The sequence below is a fragment of the Scomber japonicus genome, chromosome 9 (genome assembly GCF_027409825.1).
Source record: "Scomber japonicus isolate fScoJap1 chromosome 9, fScoJap1.pri, whole genome shotgun sequence".
Classification (NCBI taxonomy): Eukaryota; Metazoa; Chordata; class Actinopteri; order Scombriformes; family Scombridae; genus Scomber; species Scomber japonicus.
The window spans coordinates 3,303,975-3,325,154 of record NC_070586.1 but is presented as its reverse complement, the minus strand read 5'-3'; the positions used below and the strand labels follow the sequence as shown (position 1 = coordinate 3,325,154).

The window sequence follows — 21,180 nt, the reverse complement described above, 5'->3', positions numbered from 1 at the left end:
AATGACAAAATGTTGATTTCAGTCTGTGATAAATCAGACTTTTAATATCTAAACAGCTCTGTAAAATATTCTGTTTAAAACTGCTGCAGGTCTGAATCACTGATAACTGCTGAATCTGCAACATTCAGGATCTTTGTTTCAGTTTGTGTAAAGTTTTGTAAAAATCAGAATCAAATATTGAAACTGAATATGTTGAGTATTGTTTTTGTTTTAAATAAGAGGGTAGGTGTTATAAACTGCATTTTCCACCTGTACTAAATATACATGTTGTGTTATATTGTTTTCTTATGTACTGTTTATTACCAATTATTTATTCTCTTTTCATGAGAATGTAATTATTTAGAAGTTCAGCCGCTGAAAGGTCTGCTTGTGATTAAAATTATTACTTTGTTTTCTTTTTAATAGGAAGAATATGTTTGTACTATCAATAAAATCAAAAATATCATAGCAAATATTAGCCAAGTATGAATATCATTTAAACTGCTCATCAGATGAATCAGAATATTATTATACACAATGAACACTTTGTTTTTTGTTGGATGTCAATTAAAAAACTGATTCTGAACAAACCTTAAAACATAATTCATATTAATCTCAGATAATATTTTCTGTATTTGATCTTTGTTGTGTTTGTTAATTGTTGCAGAAAGATGAATAAAGAGTTTTCTCTGTAGTTCAGTGTGGACTGATGTTTAATGCTGAAGTCAAACAGACTCTTCACACAGATAAACTGATGAAGCAGAACAGAGCTGACAGGTTTGTTTCTACCTGCACAGGAGACACTGTGGAAGGAAGTTTGTTTTATCTGACTCTCCTCTTCATTCACCTCTACATTTATTTCTCTAGTTCATTCATCGTATCATCCAAGTAACTCCTGATATTCCTGCTATACTTACACAGTGTTCAAAAAAATAAATCCTGCCAAATACAAATAAATAACATTTATACTAAAAATGTAAACTTCTCTTTTACTTTTTAATAACTTATCAAATTATTAATTATGCATTAATTATTATAAAATACATTATAATTATGATATTGTGTTATCAATTAATTATAAAAAATACATATAAAAAACATTTACACTGCTACATGTATTAATATTTGGAAACTGATCGTCAGAACTGAAGAAGCCGGTGCAGCTGCATGTTGTGACCAGCAGGTGTCACTCTAACACAGCTGAACCTGAAGCTTTCACAACTAATTTCTTACTGACTCTACAGCACCACCTGGTGGCGGAATTTATACAACGCTTAACTCATGAATAAACCAACTGCAATGCCAATTAATTCATTAATGAATTAAATTACTCAAAAACCCCACAAGTTTATCTTAGAGAAGCACAGTTTCTGTGTTCAACATTAACTGTTGTCAGCAGCCCCAGGAGTTTATGAGAAATGCATTTGTTTTGTTATGTAATGTATGTTTTCTTCGACAGGGTTAAATAAAACCTACTGTGATCTCTGTCTTTACGTATGTTAACCAAAAACTTCTATGGTTGTATTTTGTGTGTGTAATTTAGTTCATTTAATGGTTTAATTTGCACTGGAGTTGGTTCATTCATGAGTTAAGCGTTGTATAAATTCCGCCACCAGGTGGTGCTGTAGAGTCAGTAAGAGATTAGTTGTGAAAATGTCGAGAGAAGAAGAGTCAGTTCAGTGTTGTTCACAGCATGACAGTAGCAGCTAGCTTAGTTCATAGACATGTATACGTATATATGTGTGGTTTATTAAACAGCTGAGTAAACATACTGGTGTCCAGACTGTCACCGCTCACTTTATCACTTCCACGTCACGTCTGGTATTTGATATTTTCCCTCTCCGGTTTGTGTCATTTGTTTCAGTGTTTCGGGACTTGTTAAAGTGTTTTGCTAATGTAATTTGTTATATGATATGTAAAAATGTTTTCCAAAATGTAAATTTGTCTCAAACTTTGTAAAAGTGTTTCACATTTTGTATTGTTGTTTTGCATTTCCCGGTCACAGTCATTTTCCCAGTAGAACCACAGATTTCCAAACTGTGACAGAGGCCATGAACGCAGCATCACCATGCCCTGTTGTTTACATGCGGTTACCTAGCAACGGCCAACGTTTTGGCTGACTCCATTAATTATCCCGGTTAGCTTCTGAGTGACCGGGGTTGAACCTGCTTCTAAGCTCCACACAGGTGCTCCGGATGGCCGGTGTGCTCATAGATCCGAGCCGGGCTCCGGTGGCCTTCGGGCGGCGCGCGGTGCCGCAGCTGTTCGGGGAGCTGCAGCAGCTGGAGGCCGACAGGAAGCAGCGAGCTCTGGCTTCACTCTGCGACCTGATGCACGACCCGGAGAAGCTCTACCAGGCTGTGACTGGAGGTGAGACAGCTGGCATGAAGCAAATATACACAGGGAGAAGTACTCAGATACTTTAATGCAGTAAAAGTACCAATACAGATATGTACAAATACTACATTACAAGTCCATTACAAAATCCTACTGCAGTAAAAGTACTGCAGTATTATGAGTGATGTAGTATGCAGTATTACAGTAAAAGTACTGCAGTATTATAGTGATGTAGTATGCAGTATTACAGTAAAAGTACTGCAGTATTATGAGTGATGTAGTATGCAGTATTACAGTAAAAGTACTGCAGTATTATAGTGATGTAGTATGCAGTATTACAGTAAAAGTACTGCAGTATTATAGTGATGTAGTATGCAGTATTACAGTAAAAGTGCTGCAGTATTATGAGTGATGTAGTATGCAGTATTATAGTGATGTAGTATGCAGTATTACAGTAAAAGTACTGCAGTATTATAGTGATGTAGTATGCAGTATTACAGTAAAAGTACTGCAGTATTATAGTGATGTAGTATGCAGTATTACAGTAAAAGTACTGCAGTATTATAGTGATGTAGTATGCAGTATTACAGTAAAAGTACTGCAGTATTATAGTGATGTAGTATGCAGTATTACAGTAAAAGTACTGCAGTATTATAGTGATGTAGTATGCAGTATTACAGTAAAAGTACTGCAGTATTATAGTGATGTAGTATGTAGTATTACAGTAAAAGTACTGCAGTATTATAGTGATGTAGTATGCAGTATTACAGTAAAAGTACTGCAGTATTATAGTGATGTAGTACTGCAGTATTACAGTTTAGTTTAAACTGTTTGGTTTAAATGTGCTTTGTGAATAAATGTGACTTGACATACTCTTCTTGTGTTGCTGCAGGTTTTGTGGAGCAGCTGGAGGTTTTATTTAAGGACGAAGATTCATCAGTGAGAACGAAAACCTGCGAGCTGCTTCACCTGCTGACGGCCCACAGCATCGGCAGGTAGGAAGGATAGATAGATAGACAGATAGATAGATAGATAGATAGATAAATAGATAGATAGATAGATAGATAGATAGATAGAGTTGTGGCTTTTTAACAGATGTTCCCTCTTTGTGCATCTGCATATTGTGACCAGCAGGTGTCACTCTAACACAACAGAACCTGAAGCTGCATGAGATATATATATATATACACACATATATATATATAATAATAATAATAATAAAAGAATAAAGAAAAGTAACTGCAATCCATGAGTGTGTACATACTATAAATATATACATGTAGTAAATTAAACTAAGTTGTATATAACAATGCAAAAATTAAATAATGAAATGTTCCTTAAAGTCATTATATTATATAATTATATTGTAAGGAAAACTGAGAATATTTTTTCCACAATAACTTTATTGGTGAAAAAGTAACTCCAAGTATTAAATATATTTAAATAAATATATTTTCCGTTATGAGATGTTTTAGTATAAAAATGTTGATTCCAGCTGTTTTAAATGTGTGCTGTGTGGTTTTTCGTGGTCCTGCAGACGGGCGCTGCTCTCCTCCGCTCTCCTCCCTCCTCTCTCTCAGCTGCTGGACGACTCCTCGTCCTCCTGCAGGAGAAACGTCCACCGGGTGCTCAACCGCCTCGCCCGGCTGCCTGCTGGTACGCTCACCAACGCTTCCACTCACACTCAACACTGCTTCACTTTCAGGAACAAAGATCCACTTTATTTTAATGATGTAAATGAGCAACAGTGTGAAATGATCTTTATTTATCTACAAGGTTTTCCTCTACCTCAACTACCAGAGTCAACTCATCTAACAATATATTCTGAGGTTACTAGTAAAGGGTCAGTGAGGGTTTTTATGTGTCCATGTGGTTTAGTTTAAGTTTAAAGGGTTAAAATGTGAAAATAAACGTATGAATAACTTCACACATTCTTTTTTTGTGGACTCAGCATCAAATTTCTGCTTTTAATCCATTTAGAGAGAATATATTAGAGGATTATGGCAAAAATGTCTAAGTGGTGTAACCATAAAAACTTTGTACCAAATAATTGAACGTTGCTTAAAAACAGTAAATAGTCAATAAAACACCATATCAACTAGTTTGGCATGATCTTACATCCTTCCTTCCTTCCTTCCTTCCTTCCTACCTAACACCATATCAACTAGTTTGGCATGATCTTACATCCTTCCTTCCTTCCTTCCTTCCTTCCTTCCTTCCTTCCTTCCTTCCTAACACCATATCAACTAGTTTGGCATGATCTTACATCCTTCCTTCCTTCCTTCCTTCCTTCCTTCCTAACGCCATATCAACTAGTTTGGCATGACCTTACATCCTTCCTTCCTTCCTTCCTTCCTTCCTACCTAACACCATATCAACTAGTTTGGCATGATCTTACATCCTTCCTTCCTTCCTTCCTTCCTTCCTAACGCCATATCAACTAGTTTGGCATGACCTTACATCCTTCCTTCCTTCCTTCCTTCCTTCCTTCCTACCTAACACCATATCAACTAGTTTGGCATGATCTTACATCCTTCCTTCCTTCCTTTCTTCCTACCTTCCTTCCTTCCTACCTAACACCATATCAACTAGTTTGGCACGATCTTACATCCTTCCTTCCTTCCTTTCTTCCTTCCTACCTTCCTTCCTTCCTACCTAACACCATATCAACTAGTTTGGCACGATCTTACATCCTTCCTTCCTTCCTTTCTTCCTTCCTTCCTTCCTTCCTTCCTACCTAACACCATATCAACTAGTTTGGCATGATCTTACATTATAACTTTTATATTAAATAAAGCTAATGGAATACTATTGTTCTAAATATTACATTTAACCTGGGTAACCATGGAGATCAGGAAACATTAACATGTTTTAAATGAAGTCATTATTAGTATAAGAACATTTAACACAGAGCACTGAGCCTTTACTGCAGCTCCAAACATGGAACAGTCTGTTATACTCTGCTGTTTGCTCCGACTCTGGAAAGTCTCAAATCATTGCTTCAGACTCTTTGCATCGGCTTTTAACCCTTACCCATAATTGTTCTTTTATTTTATGTTGTGTGTTAAGCTTGTACAGCACTTTGGTAACTGAGATTGATTAAATGTGCTGTACAAATAAACATCTACTTGACACTGTGATAACATTTTTAATATTTATCATTCTTTTGTGGTTACACCATTTGACATTTTCAGGAGCATTCAGTCTTACTTTTGGTAAAAAAATGGTGCAAATGTCATTTAAATGATATAAAACCAACAAAAATACTAAATGTACATTTTAACAAACCTGATGCTGCTTTTATAACTAGTTTATTACTCATCTTGCCAACCTTTATTTATCATTGATCAATATATACAGTAGGTATTTATGTATACTAATTATATATTTAGTAATTTTTTATGCAAATAAACCCAAATTATGTGGTTTCAGCTTCTCTAATACGACGGTGTATGTGAAGTTTTTCTTTGTCGTGTTTGATGAACTGAATATTTTTTAGGTTTTGGTCTGAAAGGAAGACGTTGCCTCAGACTGTAGGGACGGTTTTCACTGGTTTCTGATTGTTTACATATAAAACATTACATTACTACAACGTTGGTTTTATCTCCTGCAGGGGCAAACGCTCTGCTGACCCTGGTTCCCAAACTGATGCTGAAGCTGAGGCAGAACGATGGGGAGGAGGACGAGGAGGAAGAGGAGGAGGAGGAGGAGGAGGAGGAGGTGCAGGTGCTGCGCCTCTCCACCCTCAGCTGCTGCTCCAGGCTGGACGCTCTGCCGGCTCTGGCCTCGGACGGCGTCTCGCTGCTCAGCCATAAACTCTCCCACCGATCCACCAACATCCGCAGAGAGGCAGCGGCGGCCATGATGGTGCTGAGGTGAGCCAGCAGAAGAGACACAGAGGTTATATTAGTTAGTTAGCTAGTCAGTTAGTCAGTTAGTTAGTTAGTTAGCTAGTCAGTTAGTCAGTTAGTTAGTTAGTTAGCTAGTCAGTTAGTCAGTTAGTTAGTTAGTTAGTCAGTTAGTTAGTTAGTTAGTTAGTTAGTCATTCAGTTAGTTAATTACTAAGTTAGTTAGTCAGTCAGTTAGTTAGTTAGTCCGTTAGTTAGTTAGTCAGATAGTTAGTTACTTAGTTAGTCAGCTAGTTAGTTACTCAGTTAGTTACTTAGTTAGTTAGTTACTCGGTTAGTTAGTTAGGTAGGTAGGTAGGTAGGTAGTCAGCTAGTTAGTTAGTTAGTCAGCTAGTTAGGTAGTTAGTTAGTTACTCAGTCAGTCAGTCAGCTAGTTAGCTAGTTAGTTAGTCAGTTAGTTAGTTACTCAGTTGGCTAGTTACTCAGTTAGTTAGTTAGTTAGCTAGTTAGTTACTCAGCTAGTTAGTTAGTTAGTTAGTTAGTTACTCAGATAGTTAATTAGTCAGTCAGTCAGTCAGTCAGTCAGTTAGTTAGTTAGTTAGTTACTCAGTTAGTTAGTTAGTCAGTTAGCTAGTTAGCTAGTTAGTTAGTTAGTTGTTCTGACTGCTCTCTGCTGGTTTCAGTGTCCCTATTGACGGAAAGCAGCAGGTGTGTGAGAAGGCGGTACTTCCTGTTCTGGTCGGTCTGCTGCAGGACGAAGACGTGGAGGTTCAGGCCAACGCTGCAGGAACCATCATGAACACGGTCATCATCACCACAGGTACACACACCTGGAGCACAGCTGGAACACACATTAAACACCTGGAACACACATTAAACACCTGGAACACACATTAAACACCTGGAACACACATTTAACACCTGGAACACACATTACACACAGCTGGAACACACTTGTGACTGTGCTGATTGAACTGTTTCGTATAAAGCCAGTAAACCTTCGTGTCGTCCTGCAGGGAAGCTTCAGTGTCTGGATCTGGACGTCATCCCCGTCCTCTTGGGCCTTGTGTCTGAACACGCAGAGAAGCAGGAAGAGGAGGACGAGGAGATGAAGAGGAGGAGGAAGGCTCTCGTCATCTACTCCCTGCGAGCTCTCACCTCGCTGGCTGAAGCTCCGGACGGCCGCGCCCTCCTGCTGGAGCAGCTCCCCCTGCTGGCCAGGAGGAGCGAAGCACCAGAGGAAGACCGGGACATCCGTCGCGCCGCTCAGACCGCCGTGAGAGTCGTCACCTGGACTCCCTGAGAGCCTGCTGACCTCTGACCTCCACACCTCACCTGCTGTGGTAGCATTAGCTGAACAATTAAAGAAGCAGGTGTGCAAATCATGATTCATACGATGTGTTAATGAGGAAGAACGGACGAGCTGATTGAGGTTAAGGTTTCTAAAAAAGGTGTAAAAATCATTTCAACCATTTAGATTTGAATTGTGGAGCTAGGATTAGCATAAACCCGCCCCTGCTGCTGTAGAGGTAGAAATACGTTCAGCACACACTACTACTACTACAGTCTACAGTTAGCTGAGTTAGCACTACTACTACTACAGTCTACAGTTAGCCAGTTAGCTGAGTTAGCACTACTACTACTACAGTCTACAGTTAGCCAGTTAGCTGCTGAGTTAGCCAACGAGCTATCAGCCGAGTTAGCCACCGAGCTAGCAGCAGAAAGCTGTCAGACGTAGTGTCCATGTTTCTGGTAGAGGTGGTGACTTTGATTGACAGGTGACACTTGGTTGGGGGCGGGGCTTCAGAGGCTGATTTTTACACAACTTTGAAGCCTAATTTCATATATTTGGCGATTTGTTTAATCATTCAAATTTGGCAGGGTGGTTAACAACACACTTTTCTGTGGTATGTCAAACTCAGAACACATATTTATTCTTACTTTACACTGACTTTAAACATGGTCACCTGCAACACACCTTAAATTCACCTTCTGATGTTGGATGTTAAACATGGTCAAAGTTCTGTATGTTAGGTGAAAGACATTTACAGTCTCTTTAGCATTAAATTCCCTCTTAGTGTTTCCTGTTGAGCCGTGGTGGAGGTATTAGGGTTGGGGGGGGGGGGGCTTCGTGTCTGACCTGCTGCTCTGAAAGAAGCTCTTCAGTCAAATTAAGGCCGTCAGCTCTGCAGCAGGAAGTCTTCCTCACATGAGAAGATCCTTTTTATTTCTCTTCTTCTACTTCTTCTTCTTCTTCTTCTTTGTCAGTCAGCTGTTATCTCTCCGCCTGAAGCTGCAAACGAAGCTTTCAGTATAAAACATAAAACATAATGAAACATGAACCATGAGAACGATGAAACAAAACAAATGTGGGTCAACAGATTTCTCTACAAGCAGAGTAAGAAACACGACTAATAAGAGGAAATGTGATAAGTGTCAAGTTTAGAGTTAGAGATGCTACTATCTGTGATTTTAAATATCAATTAATGTGTTTTTAAAATAAAATAAAATGATGAAAAATGTTGATGACTGAGATCTGACATGTCCACAAGTCTTAAATGAGTTCAGCAGCTTTATTGTCTTTATATTGAGGATCAGACAACAATATAATGACGTTTATATATCACTAAATGAGCAATAAGAACATTTAAGACAATTAAAAACAACTTAAGACATTAATAAAACATTGATAATCTATAAGAGCAATAAAGCTTTATGTTTATTATCACAGAGGAAGAAATCAAACAGAAAATATTCACTTTAAAAAGATCAAACTAGAGAATTTTGATCATTTCTTCATAAATAAAATGACTAAAAACATCTAATCAAAGTAGTTGTTGGTGATGAATTCATTTGAATTGTTGAATTGCAGGTTTAATGCTGGTATCATAATTATACTTTTATTAATACCTGACTTTATTTAAAACACAATTTATTGAATGTTATGGAGAGAAGGAAATGTTTTCAGATGAGTCAGAAATAAAAACCAGACATCAAGAAATGAAGTTAAATAGGATCAATTAAAGCATAAATTAAAACATAAAGTATTATTTAACTTCTGATCAGATGATAAAACAGACCAAAGGTTTTATGTTTTATTAATATCATCTCAGTTATGAAGCTACATATGTTCAGTTTTTGTAATATAAATATATTTTAGAGACATTTTTAGTCTTTATGCTCGTTTTAGAAGCTTTGACAGATTATATTTATAATTAAAGACATTACTAGTGTTTTTAGTATTTGTGTGTAAAACTGAAAAGCACATTAAAAATCCAAATGAGTCCAAATATTTTTAATCTCTATGATTTTATGATTGTTAGTGTGAAGTATCTACTCCTCAGTACTTTAGAGGGAAACATTGATTTTACTAAATCTACATTTACCTTACAGCTGTGTTATTTTTATATTTCAGTTTCAGCCCAAAAACATGTTCATTATTTTATATATTTATTTATTTATCATTATAATTATTTTTGCAGAATCTCCCTGTTGGTACATAAAGCAGTTAAAGCTCAAAACTCAAATGTGACAAATGTTTCCAATATAATAATAATAATAATAATAACAGTATGTCATTATTATATGTGGCTGATAATATAATGTGATATTTTTATATATATATATATATATATATGTATATATATATATATGTATGTATATATATAAGTAAGCACGCAGTAATGTTATGTTGCACTGTCATGTTTTAACCTCCCTCCCCCCCACACTGCTGCAAATGGACTAGTCCAGAGAGAGAGAGAGAGAGAGAGCTGCTATCACACATATACAAACACACACACTCACACACACGCGCGCGCGCGGACTATATTTGGGACTGAGCGCAGAGAGGAACAGTTGGTGTCGGGCTGTTGGATGTTTCTGACACACACTCACACAAACACACACTTACACACACACACACACACACACACACACACACACCGGTACCACCACCACCAGCAGCAGCAGCAGCAGCAGCTCAGGTAAGACTCACCTTTGCATCATCTGTCAGTAAAAACAGCTGCAGTGTGAACAGCGTGGGAGTGTGTGTGTGTGTGTGTGTGTGTGTGTGTGTGTGTGTGTGTGTGTGTGTGTGTGTTTGTGTGTGTGTGCATTAATATTAATATTATTAAACACAGTCTCAGCTCGGTTATAGAAATATTAAAGGAATATTCTAGAGAGATCTGCGTGTTTCACATGGCAGAGAGAAGCTGCAGAGTGAAGTTGAGCCGATGATAATGATCTCTGTGAATATGATGCGGAGCTTTATAGCGGGGCTTCGGCTGCTCTCTCCCCGGCTGTGGTCGACCTTGTCCGGGGGGGGAGCCAGCTGAAGATGCCCCCCCTCCCCGCCTCCTCCTCTTCCTCCTGTTTATGCATTAAACTACAGAGACTCACAGCTTCCTATAAACAGGTTAGAGATGATCAGCAGGTATGACTCAGGTGCGGTGAGATGTTATGTAAGAGGCTGCTGCTGCTGCTGGAGAGTGAGCACGCGGCGGAGGAGAGGAAGGAGGGAGGGAGGGATGGAGGAGAGGAGAGGAGGATTAAAGGAGGGAGAGAGGTTTTATGTAACACCCCCCCTCCTCCTCCTCCTCATACACAACATCTGCCGGCCGGCCTGCACTCAGAAATCCTCCACATGCTGTAATAACTGTAGCTGCAGGATCATATTTATAATATCTATAACTTCATATAAAATATAACCGGAGGGACTTCATCTATATTTCCTATTCCTATAATAGGTCTGTTTCAACTGCAGAAACATGAGTCTAAATTATAATTCAAAATATAAATGCAGTGTAATATTTATTGATTCATTGGCTTAATAAGTATCAGTGTGGAAGTATTCAGATACTTTATTATAGTAAAAGTACAAATACAACAATGTAAAAATACTTCATTACTAGTAAAAGTCCTGCATAATAATACTATTAAATAAATAAGTATTATAGTGATGTAGTATTACAGTATTATGAGTAAAAGTACTGCAGTATTATAGTGATGTAGTATGCAGTATTACAGTAAAAGTACTGCAGTATTATAGTGATGTAGTATTACAGTATTACAGTAAAAGTACTGCAGTATTATAGTGATGTAGTATGCAGTATTACAGTAAAAGTAGTGATATATTATTATATATGACATCATTAGATTATTAATAGTGAAGCATCAGTGTTAGAGCAGCATGTTACTGTTGTAGCTGCTGGAGGTGGAGCTAGTTTATATTACTTTATATACAGTTAGCTAGTTTATACTACTTTATATACAGTTAGCTAGTTTATACTACTTTATATACAGTTAGCTAGTTTATACTACTTTATATACAGTTAACTAGTTTATACTACTTTATATACAGTTAGCTAGTTTACACTACTTTATATACAGTTAGCTAGTTTATACTACTTTATATACAGTTAGCTAGTTTATACTACTTTATATACAGTTAGCTAGTTTACACTACTTTATATACAGTTAGCTAGTTTATACTACTTTATATACAGTTAGCTAGTTTACACTACTTTATATACAGTTAGCTAGTTAGCTAGTTTATACTACTTTATATACAGTTAGCTAGTTTACACTACTTTATATACAGTTAGCTAGTTTACATTACTTTATATACAGTTAGCTAGTTAGCTAGTTTATACTACTTTATATACAGTTAGCTAGTTTATACTACTTTATATACAGTTAGCTAGTTTACACTACTTTATATACAGTTAGCTAGTTTATACTACTTTATATACAGTTAGCTAGTTTACACTACTTTATATACAGTTAGCTAGTTAGCTAGTTTATACTACTTTATATACAGTTAGCTAGTTAGCTAGTTTACTCCAGTGGTTCCCAACCTAGGGGTGGGGCCCCTCCAAAGGGTCAGCAGATAAATGTGGTGGTGGTGGTGGGGGGGGGGGGGTTAGATGATCGGTGATGAACAGACGTTGGTGTTTTTGGGATCCAATAAGGACCGAGTGGAGATGTGGGAGAGAGGCGTTGTCATGGAAACAATGAACAACAGAGTCTCTGGTCGTGGATTTGATGTGAATTGTTCGGTTTGATGGTTGATTTTTATGTGTGTGTGTCTTTTTGGTGAACTTGTCTCAGTGTGCTGCTCCTGGATGTTAGCTTCTTGGGGTCAAAGGTCAAAGGTCAGAGTGTGAGATGCTTCATAATCGCAGCAGAATGTAAAACTGCAGACCAGCTGATGACAGATCAGCTCTCTGCCGCTCGCTGTCCCATTGAACCCGCTGCAGCTGTGAATAATGTGTTCCCAGTCCTGTGGGAGCTAGAAAGAACCTGCTTGTGTGAGTGTGAGTGTGAGTGTGTGTGTGAGTGTGTGTGTGTGTGTGTGTGTGTGTGTGTACTGTTAAACCAGCACAGTGAGGACATTTCTGCATTGTGGACGTTCCTCGCTACTTCAAAGGACTGTTTGACGGTCAAAGTCCAACTGAATTTGACATTTTTGTTGTACTGCAGCGACATTTCTGCTCCTGTAAAGCACTTTTACATTTGAACCTCATTGACTCTTAAATGGGTTTTTAAGTCAACAGAACAGTTGTTTTTGGGTTGAATAACTGCCCGTGTGTTTGTCTGTAAAGGTTGAGGACAGCACACAGAAGTCTGCATTGGTTTCTTTTATCATGAAAAGGCTTGAGTGGATTTACAAAACTCACAAGTCTTTCCGATAACTGTAAAACCAGAGGAAAGGGAACGAGGGCTAGTGAATGATGACGTGTGTGTGGCGTTTAAGAGGCTAAATTCTCCATTTTCTATAGCCAACCTTTAAGGCAGGGGTGTCAAACTCATTTTAATTAAGGAGCCACAGACTGGAGGGGGCCGTACCAGTAAAACCACTGCATAGTAACCTATAAATAAGATATCATACAGATGTAAAACATGTTAGAACTTTACTATAATGAACTGTGTAGGGCTGAAAAATGTGTCCAAACCCACCAAGGAGAGATGTTGTTCTTTAAATCTGAATCATGTTACAAATCAAAGAGAAAAGCAAATTTTCATGCTATCCAGTGGGGCCAAATGAGACCCCTTGGTGGGCCGATTCTGGCCCATGGGCCTTATGTTTGACACCTGTGCTTTAAGGTATCAGCTGATATAAATCGATACCAGGTAGTTTGGAAACGTCTCCCATCAAACGAGTCCTGCAATCGATCATTTTTTGCATCCAGAGCTTAAAAACATGAGTATTAGTATGAACTTCAGTTTAATGCCACACGTGATCGTCTGAAAGTCTTAATCATTTAAAGACTTTCAAAATGCATCGGTATAAAAATCTGATCATTTAGATGTAGAGGAGGTTTATGTTTCTCTTCATATGATTGGTATCTATGAAGGTATCAGTATCACTTTAAGAGAAGGTATCGTCATATTTAAACGATATCCAGCTCTAGTATTCTCTATTGTGAGAAATCCCAACACTGAAGTTTTCGTAACAGAAGGATTTTAGAGTCAAAGTTGACGAGTTTGATTTGTTGTTAGTTTTTTACAGTGTTGGAAAAATCTCAGCCTTTCAGAACATAAATAACGTTTTGTGTTGTTTTGTTTGCCGGCGTTCTGAACTCCTGCAGTCCCTGAACGTGTCAGCGTGCTGCGTGGGCGCCGTTCCCTTCTTCTCCTTCTTCTTCTTCTTCTCCTTCTTCTTCATCTTCTTCTTCTTCTTCTTCTATTTCTGGACACATGAGTCATCTTCACGCATGTTATACAATAGAAAGTTTGCTCCACTGAGACTCTGCAGCAGAAATAGACAGACGGAGTAGAACTGCTGCTGATTCTGAGTCCAGCTGTGATTTTCATTCTGTTTCTTTGACTCAACCTTCATTTCCTGTCGAGCTCTGAGTGTCTTTTAAATCACAAGCCAATCAAACACCAACAGAGGAGGAGTAGAGGATTTCATATGAGATTCTTAATCAGTAAATCAGTCATTTCCTTTAGGATCCGAAATAATTGAAAAAAACACACAACAACATATTAAAAACTCAATTTCAAGCCCTTATAGTTCCTGTATGAAGCTCATATCTCCTACTAAAGGTTTGATGATGATACATAATGTAGAAATAGACAGATTTACAGATAAATGACCTTCTATACCTGCTGTATCTCATTTGATACTCACATTTTCAGGAATTTATCATGAAATAAGCTACAAAATATGTATTAATTGAACATTGCATTGGTTTTAACTGTGCTGCCCATGTATCTGATCATGAACATCAGGTTTTATGATGTAGAGGGTTTACGTGTCTTCAGCATGGAGGAACAAGCGTGGCAGTCTACATTAGTCCTGTCACGATATCTAGTTTTGTCAGAGGATATATTGTCTCAGAAATAAACAATATTGTCATTTGAAGATCATTTTCATTTTATACCACTGATATAATGATAATATAATAGCAAAAACACGGAGAAAAAGAAGTTAATCCTGCTACTACAGTTAGTTTCTGTAGAAAGAAACATGTAAAGATATTCCAGTTGAGTCCCAGAATATAAATATAGACCTGAAAATATGCTGAATGTGTTCCATAAAAAGGCAGCAACAGATAATTACCGTATTTTCTTCTCAAGAAAAAAGTGAAAAATGCCAGTTAAAATGTCTTGATCATTTCTTTAAATGTCTTGTTTTGTCTGAAAATCAGTCTAAAATACAAAGATATTGATTTTTTTAATCATTTATAACACAGAAAAGCTTAAAATCCTCACAAATATTCATATTTTTTTCTTAAAAGATTGATGATAAATGAGAATGATCATTAAAATAGTTTAATTTTTAGTTAATCAGCCCGTCATGATACCTACTATTAAGAAAATAATCGCGATAAACAATATTATTGTCATTTGAAGATTGTTTTATAGCACTGATATAATGATAATATAATAGTATAATGTAAAGGGAGGGGTGGGACTGCCATTATGTTTGGGGATTATGAGTTATTTCCCTTTAATTCTTCTACAGTCTCCACTTAGGATGAACACAGTGAGGCATGGAGGAGATGAATAGACTCTTAGCTGCTAATGTGAAGCTAGTGTGGCAATACTGAGGTCAAAGGTCATGTCCATATATAGACGTGATGATGCTGATAATAAGTCGATAGTTGTAATTGTGACAGGTCTGGTTTGGATGTGAAAGTGTTCGCTCATTAAAACAGCAGAAATGACTGTCAGCCATCAAACTCCTTATTTCTGTCATTCTCATCAGAAGATTACAGATTCATATAAACCTCAAACACACGAGGCTGTAAAAGAAACGTAACTCCAGCAGCGAGCTAGCAGAGGTCAGTGGCTCAACGTCGGCTTTGAGCTGGGGAACAACAGAGGATTTTAAAAAACATGGCAGACCACAGACATTATGACAGATTTAACTGACTTTTAATATTTTAATTGTACCAACATGAACACATCAGTTCAGTAAAGACGCAGGATCACACACTTGTTGTTTATACTGAATGATTTCACAGTGCTGTTTCTAGGAACTCGAGAGGTCGAACGCGACTTTACTTGCACTCGTGTTTGCTCTGATTTGCACTGAAAGACAAAAAACTGTGGATGAAGTCATAGCTGTGTGCTCAGAATCTCTCTACCGAACACGTAGATGCTAAAATTTGCAGCTACTTTGAGGCACTGTTGTTGTTTATTATGTGTTGTAAGGTGCGTATAAATATATTGCTTTATCATTATTATTAGGGCCCAAGCACTAAACAGCGCGAAGCCCTATTGTATCTGTAATACATGGGGTTGCGAGGGCCCGTTCATCGCTGCTTGCAGCTTTAATTATTATTATCGTACCTATAAAGTAAACGCGTTTTTGACAGCCTAAACGTGCCCCAAAACTCACCAAAATTTGCAATCATGTCCGACCAGGCAAAAAAATTGATATTTTCAGCATCACAAAAATGGGCAAGACAAAATTGCTCAATAGCGCCCCCTAGAAGATTTATAAGAATCAAGCCCCTCGACTCAGATTGACATAGACAAATGGAATTCAGTACACATATGTATTGTGTAAAGACACACAAAAAGGTCTCTTGGACCCATATCCTCACTCCAACAGGAAGTTGGCCATTTTGAATTGAATTTGTGATTTTGGCGCTGTTTGTTTCCATTTGACTCAGAAGATGCGTTGTGGCAAGTCTCACTCATTTGTGGTGGGGCGGGGGAGCTTGGGCCCGATCATCACTGCTTGCAGCTTTAATTATTATTATTACTTTATGTTAGTATTCATGTTTTAACTCACCTGTTACATCCGAAGCCAAGACAAGCTGCTGCTCTGTCTCAGTGCGTCGGACACATTAAAGGTGTAGTGTGGAGGGTTTAGTGGCATCTAGTGGTGAAGATTGTTATTTATCTATTTCTATATTGGTATTTTATTTGCTTGACTGGGCCTCAGTTCTTAATGTAGTACCTCCTCATGTCCATGCATATGTTGTTGGTGAGTCCTCGCTGCCATGCTGCCCTTCCAAACCTACAGGAGAACCTGCCAAAAAATGTGAAAGGCCCTCTCTCATGTCAGTGTTTGGTTTGTCCTTTCTAGGCTTCCGTAGAAACATGGCGGGTTCGGTTCCCTGTGTAGATACAAAGGGCTCATTTTAAAGGACAGAAAACACAATGTCACTAAATTCTACGTACTGCACCTTTAAACTGTTTCCATCTGGCTCAGCAGACAGACGGCCGTGTTCATGTCATGAACCAGGAGACTCTGTAACATTAAGATTATGTGTGTAAACTCATCACACTGCAGGATCATTTGGGAAGATTATGTGTTCAGACCTCGAACAGTCTGCAGGATCCAAAATCTGCCCAATTATGCTGCAGCCTGCTGCTCAGAATAAACAGCAGAGCTTAATGGAGATTTATGGGAGTTAAAATAGATTTCATGGCTGTTACTCTCTCACAGCAGTCTGATAAAACTGGACTGAATATTATTAAACAGTTAAATGTAGTAGTTTATAATCTTTACTTTGATGGAGACTAAAGACTGACTGTAGATCAGTGGTTGTCAAATAGGCTCGTGGGTCAAATCCGGCCTCCAGCTAAAATATTAAAATACTTGCGCCCCCCCCCCCCCCCCCCCCAATGAAAGCTGAAGTTTTAACTTTAATAATTTACATCAAATCTTCTGTAGATGACTACAAAATAAATCCCAGAATATCTGCTCGCTCTGCAGCAGGAGAGATATTAAAACATGAAGCTACGTCTGATAAACCAGAGCAAACATTTGTTCTTCACTAACAAACACAAATGTTGTGTCAATGCCCTTTTTCTCTTTCTATCAACCATAAATAAATCTGTGTGAATGATGAAGTACATCTGTCATCCAGTTCAACGCGTCCTCATCACATATGAGTCATTTTTAGACAAATGAGGATTAAAATAAAGTGAAACTGTTAGAAATCTGTTCAGTAAAGGGACTCTTCATGACCTTTCTGCTGCTGCAAACCTTACATTTCAAACCAGCTTGTGTTGTTGCTTTACAGTACATCAGTGTTAGAGCAGCAAGTTACTGTTGTAGCTGCTGGAGGTGGAGCTAGTTTACACTACTTTATATACAGTTAGCTAGTTTACACTACTTTATATACAGTTAGCTAGTTTATACTACTTTATATACAGTTAGCTAGTTTATACTACTTTATATACAGTTAGCTAGTTTATACTACTTTATATACAGTTAGCTAGTTTACACTACTTTATATACAGTTAGCTAGTTTATACTACTTTATATACAGTTAGCTAGTTTATACTACTTTATATACAGTTAGCTAGTTTACACTACTTTATATACAGTTAGCTAGTTTATACTACTTTATATACAGTTAGCTAGTTTACACTACTTTATATACAGTTAGCTAGTTTATACTACTTTATATACAGTTAGCTAGTTTACACTACTTTATATACAGTTAGCTAGTTTACACTACTTTATATACAGTTAGCTAGTTTACACTACTTTATATACAGTTAGCTAGTTTATACTACTTTATATACAGTTAGCTAGTTTACACTACTTTATAAACAGTTAGCTAGTTTAGTCCAGGGGTTCCCAACCTAGGGGTGGGGCCCCTCCAAAGGGTCAGCAGATAAATGTGAGGGCTGCTGAGATGATTAATGGGAAAGAGGAAAAAACAAAGTTCTGATTCACAAAAGTGTTTTCAGTTTTTGGACTTTTTCTCTAATCTTTGATTTTTGCTGAAATATTGGATCACTTGAACATTTATTGAAATGAAAGCATGTGAGAAGTTTAGAGGGAAGAATCAGTATTTGGTGGAGCTGTTAACAACTCATAGACATCTGAAATGTGAGCCGACTACACACTGCTGACTGGTTTCATCTTTAACAATGTGTTGTATTTTAAAAGCTTGTTATATTTTCCATTGTGTCAAATCTGCATCTGAAAAGTAACTAAAGCTGTTAAATAAATGTAGTGGAGTAGAAAGTAGCATCACATGGAAATACTACAGTAAAGTACTAGTACCTCAAACTGTACTACAGTAAAGTACTAGTACCCCAAACTGTACTACGGTAAAGTAATAGTACCTCTAACTGCACTACAATAAAGTACTAGTACCTCAAACTGTACTGCAGTAAAGTACTAGTACCTCATAGTTGTACCTCAAAGCTCTACGGTAGTTGAGTCATTTCTTTTAATAATTTGCAGTTTGAATCCAGACTGTTGCAGCAGACGAGGCCTCAGCTCTTATCTCTGGGTACAGCAGGGGGTTGGGGGGGACCAGGGGGGGGGGGGGGGGGGGGGGACGTCAATGCTGCAGGAATGAGGCCACAGGCACAGCCAGCGGTGGTGGTGCTGGTGGTGTTTGGGGGGTTCGGAGGAGGGGGGGGGGGGGGTAGTTTATTGTTGTGGCTGCAGGCGCTCAGGCTGCCGTCCACTCGTTGATTCTCTGCTGCAGGAATTTTAAGTTGAGCTTCGTGTTTGCTGATATCACAGACGGACCTTGTTCTCTGCTCTGATATCAAACCAGCAGCGGTTAAAAATACACATCTCTTCACACACACTCAGCTGTCACACAGGCCTGACGTACGACACAGCGGTCATGTGATCAACCTGCTTCCCCCAAACAGCAGGTGTTGTTATCAGAGTGTTTCTGGTTCAGAGCCGTCGTCATCGTGAGGAGACAGAAACGCTGATCTGACCTGAAACACACATCTCAGTGAATTCAGACTTCTGTTGTCATGGCAGCCACTTCCCTGATGTGCAGATGTTGATGTCAGCAGCAGTAAACAGCTGGTTCAGTGTTTCTCTGCAGCATCGTGTTGAGTAACGGTCATATGACGCTTCTCATATCAGTCAGTCGCTTTAGAAACTTCACGTCAAAGCGTTTCCTTCTTTATTTCTTCTCTCGGTGATGAAATCTCAGTCTGACGTTCACCAGGCTGAATTTAGAGATTCACTAAAAGCTTGAGAGAGTTTATCAGGACAAAAACCTCACAGAGAAAAGTCAGAGAAGGAGGAGGCGAGAAAAACGTGTGCGGCAGAATTATTACTGTTTCATCCTGGAGCCGTCGTCATGACAACAGCTATACTGTGTGACGGCGAAAGGACGAGGAGGGCTAGATGGAAAGACAAATATAGGAAATGAAAGGAAAAAAGGGTAGGAAGTGAGAAGTTAGAAAGGAAAAAGGAAGAAGGAAATATGGAAAAATGATGGAAGGAAAGGAGGTCAAATGTAAAGTAGGAGTAAGGAAATAAAGAGTTGTGTTTCTTATCAATAAGGAATGGAGAAAAAGCTCCGACTCAGCATTTAATGATACAAAAGAAACATGGACACGTCAACCAAAGTCAGTGTAATTATACCCAAAGTTAATAAATATAAAGTAATTTCATCACAGTATCATAAACATTTGCTATGAATTAAAACAAGGTCTGAAATAATAAACCTTTAAACAGCTGTAGAGGCAAAACAGAATCTAATTTTAAGGCCTTTTGCAGATTTCTCCAGGTCTAAAGCGGATTATAAGTGAATCTGTTCTGTGATCGAGTCCCAATAACATTTAACTTCGAACCATGCAACCTTCCTGATTGGTCCTTAAACACATTCTGCTGTTTTGTCCTGATGTCGGATAATAAACGTGGTCAAAGTTCATAAACTAGAAATGCTGCCTGCAAGTCAGAAATCAGGGGTGAATTTTGGACGTTTTGCTGTAATCTTGGTTGCTAAGGCGGTTGCTAAGGTGTTTCCACTCTCATATCTCAGATGTGATTCAGCTCCAACATGTACGGATGGATTTGAGAAATTGAACATTTGGAGTAAAGAAGGAGTTAGTTAGTTAGTTACTTCACTACTTACTTAGTTTGCTACTTAGCTATTTCGTTTGTTAGTTTAGTACTTAGTTAATAACTTCACTTGTTTTTTACTTACTTACGTAGTTTGTTACTTAGTTTGTTACTTAGCTAAGGTGTTTTTCTTTAGTTTTTCTGTAGCTGTGGTTGCTATGGAGGTTGCTAAGGTGGTTGCTAAGGTGTTTTTCTTTAGTTTTTCTGTAGCTGTGGTTGCTATGGTGGTTGCTATGGAGGTTGCTAAGGTGGTTGCTAAGATGCTACTATAGTTTGTTTATGTAGAAGCTTCCTGAAGCTGACCAATCAGAGCAGAGTGGGCTCATCAGGAGGGGGGGGGGGGGGGGGGCTCTTAAAGAGACAGGAGCTAAAACGGCCTGTTAGAGTCAGAGGCTGAACTGAGCGGCTGCATAAAGGACCAGTACAAGATTAATAAGTTATAAATATAGTAAATATAGAGCAGGAATATGTAACCTTTAACAAACATCACCACATGGCTTTAATGTGGCATAAAGATGAGGGAAGGAAAGTAAGTTAAAGAAAGTAGGAAACATCTCATCATCTCATCTCCGTTGAGTTCGTGTCAATCACAACAAACGTCACACTGCGGCCGTGATGTCATCTGCGTCAGCCAATGACAGCAGCCGGCAGCCGTTGCCTTAACGACGGCAGGCTGGGTGTGGTCACATCTCTGCGAGGCGAGATAAGAGCCTG

The 21,180-nt window shown here is 38.2% G+C and overlaps 2 protein-coding genes across 2 annotated transcripts in view; both read left to right on the top strand.

Moving 5' to 3' along the window:
• Positions 1 to 2,138: 2,138 nt before the first annotated feature.
• On the top strand, positions 2,139 to 7,581 carry LOC128364610 (radial spoke head 14 homolog). The gene is made up of 6 exons (XM_053325176.1): positions 2,139 to 2,349; positions 3,209 to 3,311; positions 3,854 to 3,972; positions 5,930 to 6,191; positions 6,848 to 6,984; positions 7,181 to 7,581. The coding sequence occupies exons 1-6, from the start codon at positions 2,175 to 2,177 to the stop codon at positions 7,465 to 7,467; spliced, it is 1,083 nt and encodes a 360-aa protein (XP_053181151.1). The 5' UTR covers positions 2,139 to 2,174; the 3' UTR covers positions 7,468 to 7,581.
• A 2,342-nt stretch (positions 7,582 to 9,923) lies between these two features.
• The window catches only part of LOC128364629 (dematin-like), a 30,337-nt gene continuing 19,080 nt past the window's right edge, over positions 9,924 to 21,180 (top strand). The window contains exon 1 of the mRNA XM_053325194.1: positions 9,924 to 10,147. The gene's annotated coding sequence lies outside the window, so the exon portion shown is untranslated. The remainder of the gene's footprint in view (positions 10,148 to 21,180) is intronic.

Excerpts from the sequence above, each read along its gene's own strand:
- LOC128364610 (XM_053325176.1), top strand. The coding sequence starts at position 2,175 with ATGGCCGGTGTGCTCATAGATCCGAGCCGGGCTCCGGTGGCCTTCGGG. Across the intron at positions 6,192-6,847 it reads GCGGCCATGATGGTGCTGAG|TGTCCCTATTGACGGAAAGC; the intron begins GTGAGCCAGCAG and ends TGCTGGTTTCAG. Across the intron at positions 6,985-7,180 it reads CACGGTCATCATCACCACAG|GGAAGCTTCAGTGTCTGGAT; the intron begins GTACACACACCT and ends GTCGTCCTGCAG.